Genomic DNA, 16180 nt, shown 5'->3' with positions numbered 1-16180 from the left:
CTGGGTCGTGCTCGACACGAGCTGGTGTCGGAGAGGACGTTCCCGGAGAGGGTACCGTCGGTGCTGGAGTACGTGGTGGCGAAGAGCTCGCTGTAGCCGGAGTCGTGGCTGGAGTGCGTGGTGGTGAAGAGCTCATTGTAGCAGGAGCCGGAGAGTGTGGCGCTGGAGTCGGTGGAGACTTGGGGGCTGGGGTAGACCTGCTCGGAGAAGAGTTGCCTACTCCCCCAGCTCCCTCAAAGTGGACGTACTCGATGATGAAGTCGTACGTCGGAGTCGTGCCGTCGTCCACTGCCTTGTCCCACGCCCATCCTCGCCCTTCGTCGAACACTACGTCGCGCGCCGTGCGCACACGCTGTGTTCTTGGGTCAAGGATGCGGTAGGCCTTCGAGCCCTCCGCGTAGCCAATGAACACCCCCGGGGTGCTCCTATCGTCGAGCTTGCTGATGTGGCCAAGCTCCTTGGTGAACGCGAGGCAGCCGAAGACCCGTAGGTGAGAGACCGCCGGCTTGCGCCCATGCCAAGCCTCGTACGGTGTCATCCCGTTGAGAGCCTTGGTGGGCGAGCGGTTGAGGATGTAAACCGCTGTCACCACCGCCTCTCCCCAGAAGACAGCTGGCATTCCTCTCTGCTTGAGGAGAGCCCGAGCCATCCCCACAACCGTCTGGTTGCGCCGCTCGACGACGCCGTTCTGTTGCGGGCTGTACGGCGCGGAGTAGTGACGCTGAACGCCCTCATCCGCGCAGTACGATGCGAACTCAGCCGCCGTGAATTCGCCGCCGTTGTCGGTGCGCAGCACGCGCAGCTTGCGGCCGCACTCCGCCTCCGCAGCGACCTGCACACGCCTGATGGCGTTCGCAGCCTCTCCCTTGCTGCCAAGGATCATCACCCACATGTAGCGGGAGAGATCGTCGACGAGCAGCAAGAAGTAGCGTCGTCCTCCTGGTGTGGCTGGTGTCACCGGGCCACACAAGTCCCCATGCACGAGCTCGAGCCTCTCCTTGGCTCGGAAGCTCGACTGCTGGGGAAAGGGGAGTCGTCTCTGCTTTGTCAACACGCAGACATCGCAGAATTGCTCCACATGGTCAAGGCACGGCAGGCCTCGTACCATCTCCTTGGCGTTGAGCCGCTTCAGGGCTTCGAAGTTAAGGTGCCCGAAGCGCTCGTGCCACTGCCATGCCCCGTCGTCTCGACGAGCAGCAAGGCAGCAAGGTTGTGCCACCTTCACATTGAGGATGTAAAGCCGATTTGCACTCCTGCGTACCTTGGCAAGAAGGCGACGAGAGGGATCCCAGATCCTCATGACTCCGTGCTCGACCTCCACGCGCGAACCGTTCTCATCCAGCTGTCCCAAGCTGATGATAGAGTTCCTCAACGCGGGGATGTAGTAGACTCCGGTGAGCAGCCTGTGCTCACCAGACGCGGCGGTGAAGACGACTGAGCCGGCGCCCTTGATCTCTACGCCGGAGGCGTCCCCAAACTTGACGGAGCCTCGGACGCTAGAGTCAAGCTCGGTGAAGAACTCCCGTCGGCCGGTCATGTGATGAGTGGCGCCGGTGTCGAGGCACCATCCTTCGATCATGTCCTTGTTGGAGCCGTCGCCGAGGAAAGCACGTGCTTTCGACTCATCAAGGTGGAGGAGTGCCGCTGCGGCCGGTGCCGCTGGAGATGGCTCGATGCTTGCATGTGCCAGGAGCAGGGCCTCCTCCTCCGCCTCTGCCTGTGCGACGTTGGCCTGGCCACGTCGTGGCTGCCGACAATCCCTGGCCCAGTGGCCAAGCTTGCCGCAGTTGTGGCAGCCGTCGTCTCGTGCCGACTTCTTGTTGCCGACGGCGCCGCCTTGGGCACCTCCACGTGCACCACCCTCAGCATGTCCTCGCGCCCCGGCCTGGGCGCCTCCACGCGCCTTGCGCGGCTTGCCGCGTTTGCGGCCTCGTGTCGAGGAGGACTCCCCCTGCTTCTTGTCACCCTGGCAGGCCTCCCACTGCTCCCGAGTGAGATGTAGCTTCCCGCCGATAGTGATAGGCCCAGAGAGAGCCTGTGGTTCGTCGCCGTCGACCACCTTGAGGCGACCAATCGCCTCTTCGATCGTCATCGTGGAGAGGTCTAGCAGAGACTCGATCGAGCGAGCAATCTGCCTGTACTTCTCGGGGATGCAACGGAAGAGCTTCTCAACAGCTCTCTCCTCATCGTAGGTGTCGTCGCCGAACTGCACCATCTTCTGCAACAGAGTGTTGAGGCGGAGAGCAAAGTCATCAACATCCTCACCTGGCTTGAAGGCCAGGTTCTCCCACTCCTTGCGAAGTGCCTGCAGTGTGGTCTTGCGGGCACGATCGCTGCCGATGCGGGTCGCAGCGATGGCGTCCCAGGCCTCCTTGGCAGTCCGCTTCTGGGAAAGCGAAAACTGCATCTCGGGCGGGACTGCAGCAATGAGAGCATCCAGCGCCCGCCGATCCTCGTGGTAGTCGACGTCGTCGTAACGAACTGCTTCCCACATGTGGCGAACCTGGAGCCGTACCCTCATCACCGCGGCCCACTCGACGTAGTTGGTCTTGGTGAGGGTAGGCCACCCACCGTCGGGACCGATGTCCCTGACAATGGCTTGGGCCATGCGACGACCATGGTACCGATCCGGGGAGGGAGAACCGCGCCGCCTGTAGAGGCCGCGATCTCCGTCGACTCGGTCGCCGCCGCCGGGAGCACCGCCGGCGCGTCTACGCCCGTCTGGGCTGCCGCCGCGTGTGCCCCCGCCTGGAGCGCCGTCAGCGTGTCGGCGCCTATCCGGGCTGCCGCCACGCGCGCCCCCATGGGGATGCGCGGCTGCCCACTGTGCCGCCTGCTCTCGCGCTGCTTCCCTCGCCAGCCTGAGCTCGTCGTCGGTGTTGTCGTCGACAGAAGCAGAGCTGCCAGCTCTACTGCCGCGCTGAACCTCGAGCTCTGTTGCCGCCGCACGTGCAGCATCCGCCGCCTCCGCTGCTTCTACTTCCGCTCTCGCCGCTGCCAGTTCCGCCGCCGCCAACCGTGCTGCCCTCGCCGCTGTCGCTGCAGCCGCTGCTGCTGCTCGCTCGCGTTCTTGTGCCGCGGCGACCTCGGCCTCCTGCTGGCGCCGCGCACTCGAAGTGGCCGAGCGTAGGGACATGGTGGGCTAGTGAGGGGTCGCTGCGTGTGGAAGAGGCTGTCTCAGACGAAAGGCTGCTCGTCTGAGCAGGGGAGGAAGGAACAGTTGGAGCTCTTGCTACCGACTGAGTGTGGGGAGAGGCACGGGAAGGAGATGAGCACGAGATGTTTAGGCTGCAGGATAGTTTGCCTCTGATACCAATTGTAAGTAGAGGGACTCTAACTCTCATCAGAGGATGACACTATGAGTTGGGGCAATTTTCTGTTTATTTCTTCAAACACTACACAATGCCATACCCGTCTAAGGGTCGGAATACATATTTATAGCCCAAGGGGCTGCAGCATATGCTTCCTAGAGTTGCGAATATGCTGTCCTACAAACTGCACTAACCACTAGGTGCTGTTGTACTCTAGTCAAAAAGGAAAAACTGCAGCAACCTGCTGTCCTCCAAAAGCTGAAACTGAAAAAAGAGATGCCTGCAGGCTGTCCTCGCAGTCAAAAGACTGCTGCTGTGCTGCCTGACGCAGTCCTTGCTGTCTGCCGCAGTCCTTGCAGTCAAAAGCTGTTGTGTTGCTGCTGTCCTGCAGCAGAGATGCTGTGCGGACTGCGGACTGTCCTCCACACATGACTTATTCCATCACCCAACACTAGGGATCAAACTCCAACCGGGGCAGTAAGATGGGAGATCCCCTTTGCCTCGGCCAAACTTCACAACTGAAGTTCCTCCAAGGTCAGGGTTAACATACCCAAGAGACTAGGCTTAATGGCATCAAAGACACATCTATTCCTGCGTCTCCATAGTGACCAAGTTCCCAAGATGACACAAGAATCAGTCCTTGTCTCGTGATTCTCGAGGTAGTCTCACCGCTTTGCCGCCACCAGTCCTCAAAGGAAGAAACTCCATGTTAGGGGGACAAGTTATGGAGGTTGATCTTCTGGAGAAAAAGAAACCAATATTGTCTAGAGAAGACACAAGAGACCAGTAGATGATTGTTGGCCTCGAACTCTTGGTCACAAAATAGACATCTAGGATGATGTTGTAAACCATTCCTAGCAAGGTTGTCCATCATTTATCGTTGATAGCCAACCAAATGAAGAAACAACAATTGCCAGTCACCCAAGTTTTCCAATGCGCTCATAGGAGCCAAAGAGGATGCCCCCATAAAGAATCCCTCATAAGATTACTTAGCACAATATTGCCTAGAGGATGACAACCTCCAAACGTGCTTGTCCTCAACCTCTGGGCACAACTCTATTGTTGCCAGGATATCCTAGAGTTTTAGATATTTAGTTAGAGCATTCACCCCAATGTCCCTTGCATATGAAGAATCTAGGTGTGTTATGTCATGGCTTCAAGCACCGTACGTTTGTTTGCTTTCCTTTTGGGGACAAGGGAGTAAGTTTGTCACATTTAATATGATGAGCAGAAGCCTTATCCAGATCGCCAACACCATAAGACCGTCGAGAGTAGGGTTGAACGTAGAGTCGTACCTTCGGGAGCCATCCTACCCTAGGAGCAGGGCCAATCATATTCTTTGGTCTATAGATGCTCTCATACTTAGACGAATCAAGGGCTTTGTCTTCCTCATAAAGGGCCTCGGGTCTCGGGGGGCCTCATGACTTGGACATTGGTAAAAACTCCTAGGTCTGGGGCATGAAAGATTCGGGGGACCCCTATGGGGCCGTCGCCGACCGAATGAACTCTAAGTTTGAGAGTGTCTTGAATACCGGAGTGCCCTGTAGCCCTAGGGCTCTGGGTTTCGGTCGTTCTTATGCATGTCGGTTGCTAGTACAACCTTACAGGTCCGTCCCCGCAGATCTAGTTCCTTGGCAATGATGGACCCCTACCTTAGAGCCAATGTAGGTCTTCCAGGGTGTGCCCCCCCAAACACGTGTCTGGCAATAGCCGGGCTCTTGGTAATTGTTAGAAACTGTATCCTGGCTGACGCCTGGCAGATATGCCGGCCGCCCTATATGGAAGTATTGTCTCTGATATAGATAGAGAGGATTAGGGGAGGATCTCAATCACTATGATTGAGGATCTGATTGTACTCTAGATCTTTCCTTAGGTGTAGAAGGCTTCCTTTTACCTCTCACCTTCCTCCCCTATATATACCTGTACATGTGCTGTCTATCATCATCAATATACAAACACACGCTTCCAACTATCTCACATGGTATCAGCCGCCTAGGTCCTGATTCCTGCCCTCCACCCCCGCGCGCCTCCTCTACGGCGCTGCTTCTCCCCATGGCCGACCTCCAGCCAACCTCTCCGGTCATCACCGATCCTGACGGCGACGCCTCTGCTGATTCTGAGCGCGCGGCCCTGGCTGCCCGTGAGGCTGCTTTGGCTCGCGCCGCCGCTGCAGAGCAGGACGCCGCCCTCGCCCAGCGCGAGCGCGACGCCGCCGACGCCCGCATCCGTGCGGCCCTCGCCCGTGCAGCTCACGAGCGCGCGGCGGCGGCCCTCTCTCCCCCATCAATGACCTCACCTCCGATGGCACTGGTGCTGACTCCGTCGCCCAGCTTTCTGCCGCTCTTCTCCAACACGAAGCGGCCACACTTCTCAATCTGCACGCTCAAGCCGTCGCCGTGCAGAACATCCGGGCCCTCGTTCCACTCCTCCTCGACGTCAACTCCACCTTCTACTCTCGGTGGCGTGAGTCCTTCGTGCCTGGTACAGTAGATTTGCTTCTCACTTGATTCAAATTGGATTCGTTGAGGCCAAGTCTGACACTTCATTATTCGTCTACCACAAGGGTACAGATATGATTTACCTTCTTCTTTACGTGGATGACATTGTGCTAACTGCTTCGTCCATGAACCTTCTCCGGCGGACTATTACTGCTCTCCAACAGGAATTTTCACTGAAGGATCTTGGCCCCCTTCATCACTTCCTGGGCATGCATGTTCAACAATCTGCCTCTGGCATCACTCTTTCTCAGCGCCAGTATATGATTGAGATACTTGAGCGAGCTGGTATGAGTAACTGCAAACCCTGTACAACCCCTGTTGATATCAACCCCAAACTCTCAGCCGACGGTGACCCTGTCTCCGATCCCACGGAATTCCGCAGTCTTGCCGGCGCACTACAGTACCTCACCTTCACCCGTCCGGATATTGCGTATGCTGTTCAGCAAGTCTGTCTCCACATGCACGATCCTCGGGAACCTCATTTGGCTGCTCTCAAGCGTATCCTGCGCTATATCCGAGGCACTCTTCAGTTGGGCCTTCACCTCAGTTCCTCTCCGCAAATGGAACTTGTGGTTTACTCTGATGCTGATTGGGCTGGCTGTCCAGACACTAGGAGGTCTACTTCCGGTTATGCTGTTTTCCTCGGTGCTAACCTCGTCTCATGGTCTTCAAAGCGCCAGAACACGGTCTCCCGCTCCAGTGCCGAAGCCGAGTACCGCGCTGTTGCCAATGCAGTCGCTGAAGTATCCTGGTTACGACAGTTGTTGACAGAACTGCATGTTCCTCTCCCAAGTCCTCATTGGTCTATTGTGACAACATCAGTGCTGTTTATATGTCCTCCAATCCTGTTCAGCATCAGCGCACCAAGCATGTGGAAATTGACCTTCACTTCGTCCGAGACAAGGTCGCCCTCGGTGTTGTTCGCGTGCTACATGTCCCGACGACTTCCCAGTACGCCGACATCTTCACCAAAGGCTTACCATCAGCAGTCTTCACTGAATTTCGGACCAGTCTTACCGTTCGCTCCACGGACGCTAACAATGCGGGGGGGGGGGGGGGGTGTTAGAAACTGTATCCTGGCTGACGCCTGGCAGATATGCTGGCCGCCCTATATGGAAGTATTGTATCTGATATAGATAGAGAGGATTAGGGGAGGATCTCAATCACTATGATTGAGGATCTGATTGTACTCTAGATCTTTCCTTAGGTGTAGAAGGCTTCCTTTTACCTCTCACCTTCCTCCCCTATATATACCTGTACATGTGCTGGCTATCATCATCAATATACAAACACACGCTTCCAACTATCTCACAGTAATTTCTTCTATCGGGGTCATTGGAAGGTGTCTTGGCAGCGCCTGGGGGTATGGCCTTCTCCGGGCGGTGGCACTCGTATTATTCATTTCTAACTCCAAAGTGCTAATCATCATGTCATTCTTGCACATCAGTTCCTCTAGCCTTATTTTGGTTGTTTGTTATGTCAAAATATAATGTAGGCAAAGACTGATTTTATCTGTCTAAAAAAACTCGACCTACAGGGGTAAGACACCCCCCCGTGCATTATATCACTCAGGTCGAGAAAACCCCCGAACCCCTGGCCCACCCATACACAATGGCACCGTAGCCCATGTGAGAACGACCGCGACCGGGGCCGGGCCTTAGACCTGTGCTGACAGACAAGACAATTTTTTAAGGACAACCTAAAATTCGCTTCCACAGGGAGTTGAACCCAGGACCTGAGGAGTGTTACGCAGACCACCTAACTAACTCAGCTAGAGGCCTTTTCACTATCTTTGTCTAAAAGAACACCGGAATTCTATTCGTAAATGTTTGCAACTTTGGGAGCTACTAAGCCATTTTATCATCCTATTACCTCGTTGCCATATTTGACGGTTGGTGTCATTTTATCGTAAGACACAAAAGCGTAGCTGAGTTTGCTAGTACGGAGATATATTTTTGTTCTATAGCGGGTGGACCCAAATTTTTTATTACTTTTGCCACGAAATTGCATCCCACCCTCCCACAGTGGCACTGTTAGATTTTACCACTCCTAGGGGTGAAAACGGAAACAATAATTTTCAGATACCGGGAATCGTTTTCGAAGTTTTACCGAAATTTAGGTCTAAACGGAAATAGTTACCGAAAATACAGGAACAGAATCGGTAGAAAAAATCGGAATTGGAAACGGAAACGGTTTGGGTCTCTTCCGACCGTTTCTGGAAATTACTGTTTTTATTCGGTATTTTATCGTCGGTAATAAATTCGGTATTTTTCAGGAAAATATTAAATCTAAACTGATCTCTATAAATTCATCTTAGCTTAGAAAAATATGAAACTAATTTTATTATTTCCCTAAAATCAAGACCTATCTAATGGTATATAGTTTAGAATTGTTTTTTTTGAAAGCACAGGAGAACTGCGCATCATTTAATTAGAGAAGAAAAAAGGTCCAAAATGGACCAAGGTACAAAGCCCTAAGCAGGCTTAATCAAAACAAAACAAAACAAAAAACTCACACCACTCCCTAGACCCTGTGAAGGTTACGCGCGAGCTCTAAACCAAAGCTCTGAAGATGCTTGGCTCCAGCCATAATCCAACACCCAATCTCATCGAGAAAGACGCATCTGATAGAGCTTAGCGAAGGGGTCTCCCCATTAAAGACAACTTTGTTGCGGTGAATCCATAAACACCAGGCCCCCAAAATGATGATGCTGTTCATGCCCTTTCTCTTGCTTTTATGAATCTTCTTACTTGTTTTTCGCCACCACTCAGCAAAGGAGGTCTCATCTCCTGATGGAGAGAGATTACCTACATCCAACACGAACAGAATGGAATGCCAGAACTGTCTTGCAAAGACACAAGTACACAAAATATGTTGTATGGTTTCCTGCGATTGATCGCAGAATAGGCAAGACACTGGGTGGTCCAGACCTCTCTTCTCCAATCTATCTGAAGTCCAACATTTATTCCGAATAGCCAGCTACAAGAAATACTTGCACTTTGGGGGAGCCCAAGATTTCGAAAGCCTCTTCCAAGGTTCAAAAATAATAGCTCCCATAAAAAAAGCCCTGTAACAAGACCTAGAAGAAAACTGACCAGAGGAAGTATGCAGCCAGGTGTGAATATCCGCCTCCTATGTTAACACAATATTGCTTACATCATCCCAAATCAGCAAAAATTGTCGGATCCCCGTCCAGGAAAGAGGTGTCAAGATGTCACTGATCCATTGCTGTCCTCCAAGAGCCTGGGCCACTGTTCTAGTGGAGAAAATAAGTTTATCAACCTTGGAAACGACATCAGGAGCAAAATCATTGATGCAGCCGCCATTTATCCATCTATCAGTCCAAAATAAAGTTCTGTTTCCGTTGCCAACCGCAGTAATAACCGAAGCATGAAAGAACTTCCTGACCTGCAACGGCACAGGCAGCTTAAGCCCATGCCAGGGCTTGTTTGAATCTGTTTTCTCCAGCCACAGCCATTTAGCTTGCAGTGCCTAGCTCTGATAATACAAATTTGGGACCCCAAGCCCACCAAATAAAAGCGGCCTTGTAACGACATCCCAAGAGACTAAACAATTACCTGCATTCACGTCCTTTCTGCCTCTCCATAAGAACCCTCTGCGAATCTTATCAATCGATTTGATCACCCACTTGGGAATACTCATGGCAATGAGAAGATAAATAGGGATGGCAGAGAGAACAAAACGCACCAACGTTGTCCTGCCAGCGAGATTAAGTAGCCGAGCCTTCCAATTGGGGAGTCTATCTGCTATCTTCTCCATCCAGTCCATAAGATCTGCCTTTCTGAGCTTTCTATCTGATATTGGGAGACCCAAATAAGTACAAGAGAAGGACGCCGAGCTGCAAAGAAGGTTGCATCCCTGCTGCACAGCTTGGTCGCTACAATTAATTGGGATGGCGCAGCTCTTGTTCATATTACACACCAGTCCAGACGCTGAACCAAAGCAGTCCAGTATCACCTTAACACAGTTCAGATCTTCCACTATAGGTTTAACAAACAGAACCACATCGTCGGCATAAATAGAAATTCTGTTTCAGACATTCCCTTCCTGAAGGTTATGAAGCAACCCCCTATCTTCGGCTAGCAGAAACATACTGCTAAGGACATCCATGATTAGCACAAATAGCATGGGGGAAAGGGGATCACCTTGGCGAAGCCCTCTCAGATGCCTAATAGGAAGACCAGGAGACCCATTTAGCAGCACTTGAGTGGAAGATGAAGCCAACAGATTCGAAATCAAATTTCGCCAAATATTTCCAAATCCAAGGTGAGAAAGCACCTCAATGAGAAAAGCCCAAGAAACGGAGTCAAAAGCCTTGGAGATGTCCAATTTTAAAAATAAACTTGAGACTTTTTTTTTGTGAAGAGATTTAATAGAGTGTTGCACCATCATGTAATTATCATGAATCGATCTTCCTTTCACAAAAGCACTTTGGTTAGCAGCCACCAACTTCTGAAGGTGGGGGCCGAGCCTATTAGCTAGCAACTTAGTAACCAATTTAGCGAAACTGTGAATTAGGCTAATAGGCCGGAAATCCCTGGCTGACAAGGCATCCGTTTTTTTGGGGATAAGCACAAGATATGCTGAATTCAGCAGCCCCAAACTGTGGGCATTTCCAAAACGAAGATATTCCAGCGCAGCCATAATATCTGTCTTAATGATGTGCCAAGCATATTTGTAAAATCTTCCTGTGAAACCATAGGGCCAGGTGCTTTATCATTGGGAAGGCTTGCAATCGTATCCTGAACCTCCCTTTCGGAGAAAGGAGATTCTAAATCGCTTAGGTCAACTGGATCCTTGTGGCAATTTAGCAAATTAAGAGTGAAAGGTCTCTGGATTTCAGTCCCCAAAAGATCTGAAAAGAAACTATCCAACAGCTCCTGCATCTGGTCATGGTTAGTCACAGTCCTGCCCTCATCCTCCAAATGAGAAATAAAGTTTCTCTTTTTTCTAAAGCAAGCCTGCATATGGAAAAATCTTGTATTTGCATCCCCTTCCTTCAAATATTGGATCCGAGACCTTAATTGGGCGATTGTCCTTTGTAAAGAAGTTAGGACGAGACAATGTTGTTTCAGTTTTCGCAGCAACCAAACCTCTTCTACAGCCAGGGTCCTAATATCCTGAGCAATCTCCAGTCTGTGCAACACCTCGCGAGCCAAGCCCAATTGAGTCCCAACATTACCCACCATTTTGTGCCCCCAAGACTGCAGTCTTTTGGACAATCTCTTCAGCTTCATGGACACTTTCTCAAGAGGACAGTAACAATGAGCTGGCTGATTCCAGGAGGCAGCAACCTCCTCAAGGAACCCAGGGAGCTTAAGCCAAAAACTTTCAAAATGAAATCTGCGCTTCCCCCTAAGATCCATCTTGAGTTTGAGAGTCAAGGGACAGTGATCAGAGGCCTCAGTGGCATTACTAAAGATCATACAATCCGGAAAAAATTATAAATCTTATTTATGTTTTTTTACCTATTATTACTCTTAAAGTCTTAATATATATATTCATAATTTGCATGAGAAATTATATTGACTATGCCAAGAAGTAGGAATACAATTAGAATGTGTCATATCATTATACACATCTTGATTCTACTCTATTTAAATACATAATAATGATTTTATTGTATGACTTCTTACCTTATATATTTATTGTGACCTCCTACCTGATATATTATTACTAATTTTATATGAATGTATGATTTGTGTGAATTTTTGAAGTCAATTGAGGGTGCAAGTTACAGTTTTTACCGATCATATTTTAGATTCCGATCGTAACTGGTGTAATTTTCGTACCGAACTTTCGTTCCGATGTTTCCGAATTACCGATGTCGTTTTCGTTTTCGGAGTTACTGTTTTCGATCTCGTTTCCGAGGAAAAATATGAAAACGAAAATGGTTTTAGTGTTTACCGATCATTTCCGACCATTTTCACCCCTAACCACTCCACTGATTAATGTACGCAAAGAAATGATCACAACATCACAAATAGCTCCATGACTAGTCTGATGATATGCTTACATTCTTTAATATGTCTCTTCGACCTAACATATCAGCTAGTTATATCAACTTGTTAGCTAGCTAGTCATTTGATTACTTGTGTTATCTACTTATTCATCTGCTTTCTTTTCTGATCACATGTAGCAATCACATTATCACAAGCTGGTGCATTCACTTACTATATGAACAGATCTTGTTAGTGCTATGCTATTAAAATGTACCCTTGTAATGTCGCTGAGTTTCATCATGTACTAAGTAAAATAATAATACTCATTAATTTTAATAACTAGAGAAGAGTTCCGCTTCAGATTGGAGAATCTTGTCCGTGGTCAAGCAGATAGCCAAGTGGATGCTTCTTCAGTTCACGATGTTGAGTTATCTACAAATGATCGTTCTGAATTAAGGCCTCCTGAAACTACTCAGGAGAGACATGAGCGGACAAGTGAGATTGTCAGTCTTCAACAAATCGACAGTACGGCAATGACATCAGGATTTGAAAGTGGCAGCCCTAACATTGCTGAAGTCTTCTGCGGGTCTCATAGCCAAGCAGAAAGTCAGGATGATTTGGAACATGAGAGAAGAGACTGGCAACGATTTTCCCATGCTGTGATTGGAGAGGAATCTGAAAGAACTTGGCGTGAAAATGCAGACAACATGTCATCTCATGAGGGGACAGCAGTTGAAGATGATAATAACGATCATCTTCCAGAAGCAAATGAAGAGTCAACCAGTGTTGATCACCTTCCTGAAGGACTTGAAGGGTCTATCACTGATGGTAGTCTTCCTGAAGCGCAAGAAGATCAGCATGACAGTGATCATCTTCCTGCAGTGCTTGAAGAGCTGCATGGAAATAATCACTTTCAGGAATCACATGGGGAATGGAGAAGAGATGATCGTCCTGTTGAAGTCTATGATGAGTGGCAGAGTGATGATCATCTCCCTGAAGTAAATGAAGAGTGGCATAATGATGATGAGTCTAATGATACTGCAGACAATTGGCATGATAATAATTCTGACCAACCAATTGATCATGATGCTGCTCTTATTAGAAGAGCTAATACTTTCATCCCTGGAGATGATGATAATGTGTACAGCACAGAATTGAGGGAACTTCTAAGCAGGTTATTGTTTCTTGTTTAAAGAAAGTTGTTACAAGCAATTTGTTTGGTGTATAAATACTAAAATTGCCTTCTTTATGCAGAAGGAGCGTTTCTAATCTTCTTCACAGTGCTTTTCGTGAAAACTTGGATCGACTTATCCGGTCATATGTGGAACGGCAAGGTCGTGGTCCTCTCCCTTGGGATCTGGAAGGAACAACCCCTGCCCCTCCATCACCAGTTCAAATTCAGGAGGAGCAAAGAGATGATGAGGACCAGGAACTGCAGCGCACTGTCAACAGGCCTCCTTTAGTGATACCACCCCCACCTATGCCTCCTCGTCAGCCACTTTGGCATTCAGAGTTGCATCGTACTAATTGGATCAGACAAAACATTCATCGTTCATCTTCTGATATTGTGAGCTATTGCCATTGATATCCTTACCGCAATTACATTAAAATTTTACTTTGCTCTATTTATATTTTTGGAGCTTTGAATACAATACATTTATTCTTTATGATGAATTTGTGAACCATATTTGGCAGGCTGTGTTTATAGTAGGCTAATGCACTCAACTCTTCGATTTATAGTAAGTTTGGGGAGTAGCTTATATGTTATGTGTGGCAAAGGCTCATATTTTTCTTTTCTGTCCAGGAATGGGAGGCTATCAATGATTTAAGAGCTGATATGGCTAGACTTCAGCAAGGCATGAGCCATATGCAAAGGATGTTGGAAGCTTGCATGGATATGCAGCTAGAGTTGCAGCGTTCTGTAAGGCAAGAAGTATCAGCAGCCTTGAATCGTTTCATTGGGGAGCAAGGTTAGTAAATCAGCATGGTCATTTTTGCTACATTTCCTACAGTGGTGTTACTTGTTTGAACTAAGAAATATTCAAGGAAGCATTTATATGTAATATTAGCTCTGAAAATTGATGGCTGACATGTTGAGTCTTGGCATAGCTGTGTGTATGAATCAGAGTAACACAAGATGCAAATTGCGAAATGCTAACTACAATTTTGTTGGCGCGGGTTTGGATCACACACCACACCAGTATGGGCTATCACGCTCAAAGTCGTATATGACCTAGCACGCAGCAAGAACATGATAGGATCAGCAAGGCCGACCACTAAGCTGGTTAGGCCGATTTATTGCTGCTCTTCACCTAATAGACTCCTAAACACCTCTCAAGAAAACCCGCTGGGGAAGGGCACAGCGAGGTTGTTCTAATATCAGCAAGGCCACCTAAAACGCGGTCAAATTTCATCAAGAGATGTGACGAACAGGTATTCGAAGAGATAGGTTTCAGAGTGAAGGGTAATATATTGGATTTTTGACTGCTGGAAGTTGGAATCCTCAATTGGCTGTGATCCTCCAATATATATAGAGGAGGTTGGTGTTATCCCAATAGAAAACATATCCAAGGTGCAATCCATAAGTTTACCACAACGAAAAATAGGTCTGGACTAAGTTAAATCCGACCAGGTCTCGTAACACGGAAACTGGCCTTGCTGGTTTCTTTAGACCATCTCTAGTAGCTTACCCATCCACATCCCTGTATTCAAACTCCACTCTGCGAATAGTGTAGTCTACAATGCAGAATAGTGCAAAATAGTGTTTTGCGTAATCATATGGGTAAACTGTTGGACACGGTCTTAGGGCTGGGTAGCGCTAAGCCGGTTTTAGGAACCAGCCAAACCGGTTTTGGCTGTCAGTGCCCAAAACCTTATTTCTTCACTTGGACTTGATTTTGATGTTCCATGTACATTTCTTGATCATGTTGATGCCAGGAACTTGGTGAAGTCCACTAACATGCTGGCACATTTTTGCTGTCAACATTTTTATATTATTTGAAACATATAGGTAGGATGTTGAATATGTTATGTTATCGAATATGATTTCAAATTGGCACATGCACATAGTTTAGGACTATAAGGTACCGCAAACACACTACTGTCCATTGGATCGCACAGGACTTGTTTGTGATATTGTGGAATGCTGATTTGCCTCCATAGAGCAAGAGAAACATTATATACTAATAAAGTTGATATTGTATGTAACAAATGTCATACTTGAGTTGGGTAACTACTAACTAATGTCATACATCCACCCACATGCGTATTTCATATTTCAGGTGGTGAAAGTAAAGAAATAATCGATGATGGATCGAAATGGATAAATGTGAGAAAAGGGACCTGCTGCATATGCTGTGAGACTCCGATTGACTCCCTTCTGTACAGGTTTGGCTCGCATTGACCACATTCTATTATTTATTGGACGAGTGTTGAATCATAGTCTATATGTTGGTAGTAGCTGTGAACCTGTTTTTTGTGTTTATTACTGATCAGATGTGGGCACATGTGCACTTGCTCGAAATGCGCAAACGAATTGGTTCGAGGTGGAGGGAAATGCCCGTTGTGCCGCGCACCCATAATCGAGGTCATCCGAGCATACTTCATCATGTAGATACAAAAGGAAGACAGCAAGAAGATAGAAGAGGCCCAAATTGTTTTTGGTCTGTGTGGAGTCGTTAGCGGGTTGTGTATTCAATTTTGTTCATTCTCTCTAATGCGTTTGGTTAAGTTTTTTTCCGGCTTCATTTCGTTTTGGTCTGCTTGCCCTATTGTAAGTAATGTACGGTTTTGGGTGTGGCGGCAGGACGGGAAGGTGGTCTTCTCTCATTAGGACTTGGGTCACTGCTAATTATGTTCCACAACGACTAATGGGGTTGGAGGTTGTCGAAACACGAGATGAGGAAACTTTTGGTATCTTTTTGTTCGTGTAGCACCAGCAAAGTGCGGCTTGGTCGCTTCAGTGTTTCGTGTGATTTTGTTGTTGGTCTTGGCTATGTGGTCATGATATTTTAGGCTTCTAGTTTGCAGATGGATGTAAAAGTGGTACTTTGTTGTCATGGGCGATGCTATTTCCTGGATGTTTGCTTTTTCTTTCCACAATAGTAAAACAGATCATTTTTATGCCTAGAAATCATCGAAAATAAGTTTTTCTGCATAAAGTAACTTATTTTTGGCGGTTTTAGGATTATTTATGGTGGCAGTGTTTTTGTCGGAACTGAGGATTATTGGAGTTGTGTTCGCTATGGTCAAAACTGAATATATTAGTAACAAACTTTAAAAAATAAATGTAGTTATTAAGGTGTAAGGCTGGTGCTACCGATGGAGGGTGTTGGTCACTTTTCAAATGTTGTGAATCAAGAATAAAACAACATAATTGTTAAATACCGTCGTCTTTCGAAGCATTATG

General features: G+C 48.1%; 1 protein-coding gene across 4 annotated transcripts in view; it reads left to right on the top strand.

Annotated features, from left to right (window-relative positions):
* The window catches only part of LOC100278771 (uncharacterized), a 52204-nt gene extending 36300 nt beyond the window's left edge, over window positions 1–15904 (top strand). Inside the window, exons 3-8 of one of the 4 annotated variants that reach the window (XR_002263309.3) lie at window positions 12134–12946; window positions 13027–13339; window positions 13468–13511; window positions 13577–13742; window positions 15054–15159; window positions 15268–15894. Coding sequence is in view for 2 of the 4 variants with exons in the window: in NM_001151939.2 (NP_001145411.1) it covers window positions 12116–12946; window positions 13027–13339; window positions 13577–13742; window positions 15054–15159; window positions 15268–15385 (1534 nt within the window). In the remaining 2 variants the exon portion in view is untranslated. Of the gene's footprint in view, window positions 1–12115; window positions 12947–13026; window positions 13340–13467; window positions 13512–13576; window positions 13743–15053; window positions 15160–15267 lie in introns of all 4 variants that reach the window. The other 3 variants (XR_004851219.1, NM_001407552.1, NM_001151939.2) reach the window with 3 other exon arrangements.
* The last annotated feature ends 276 nt before the right edge of the window (window positions 15905–16180 follow it).

Source organism: Zea mays, chromosome 7 (genome assembly GCF_902167145.1).
Source record: "Zea mays cultivar B73 chromosome 7, Zm-B73-REFERENCE-NAM-5.0, whole genome shotgun sequence".
NCBI classification, from domain to species: Eukaryota; Viridiplantae; Streptophyta; class Magnoliopsida; order Poales; family Poaceae; genus Zea; species Zea mays.
Note: the sequence above shows the minus strand (reverse complement) of the source record. Positions and strands in the feature narration are given on the sequence as shown.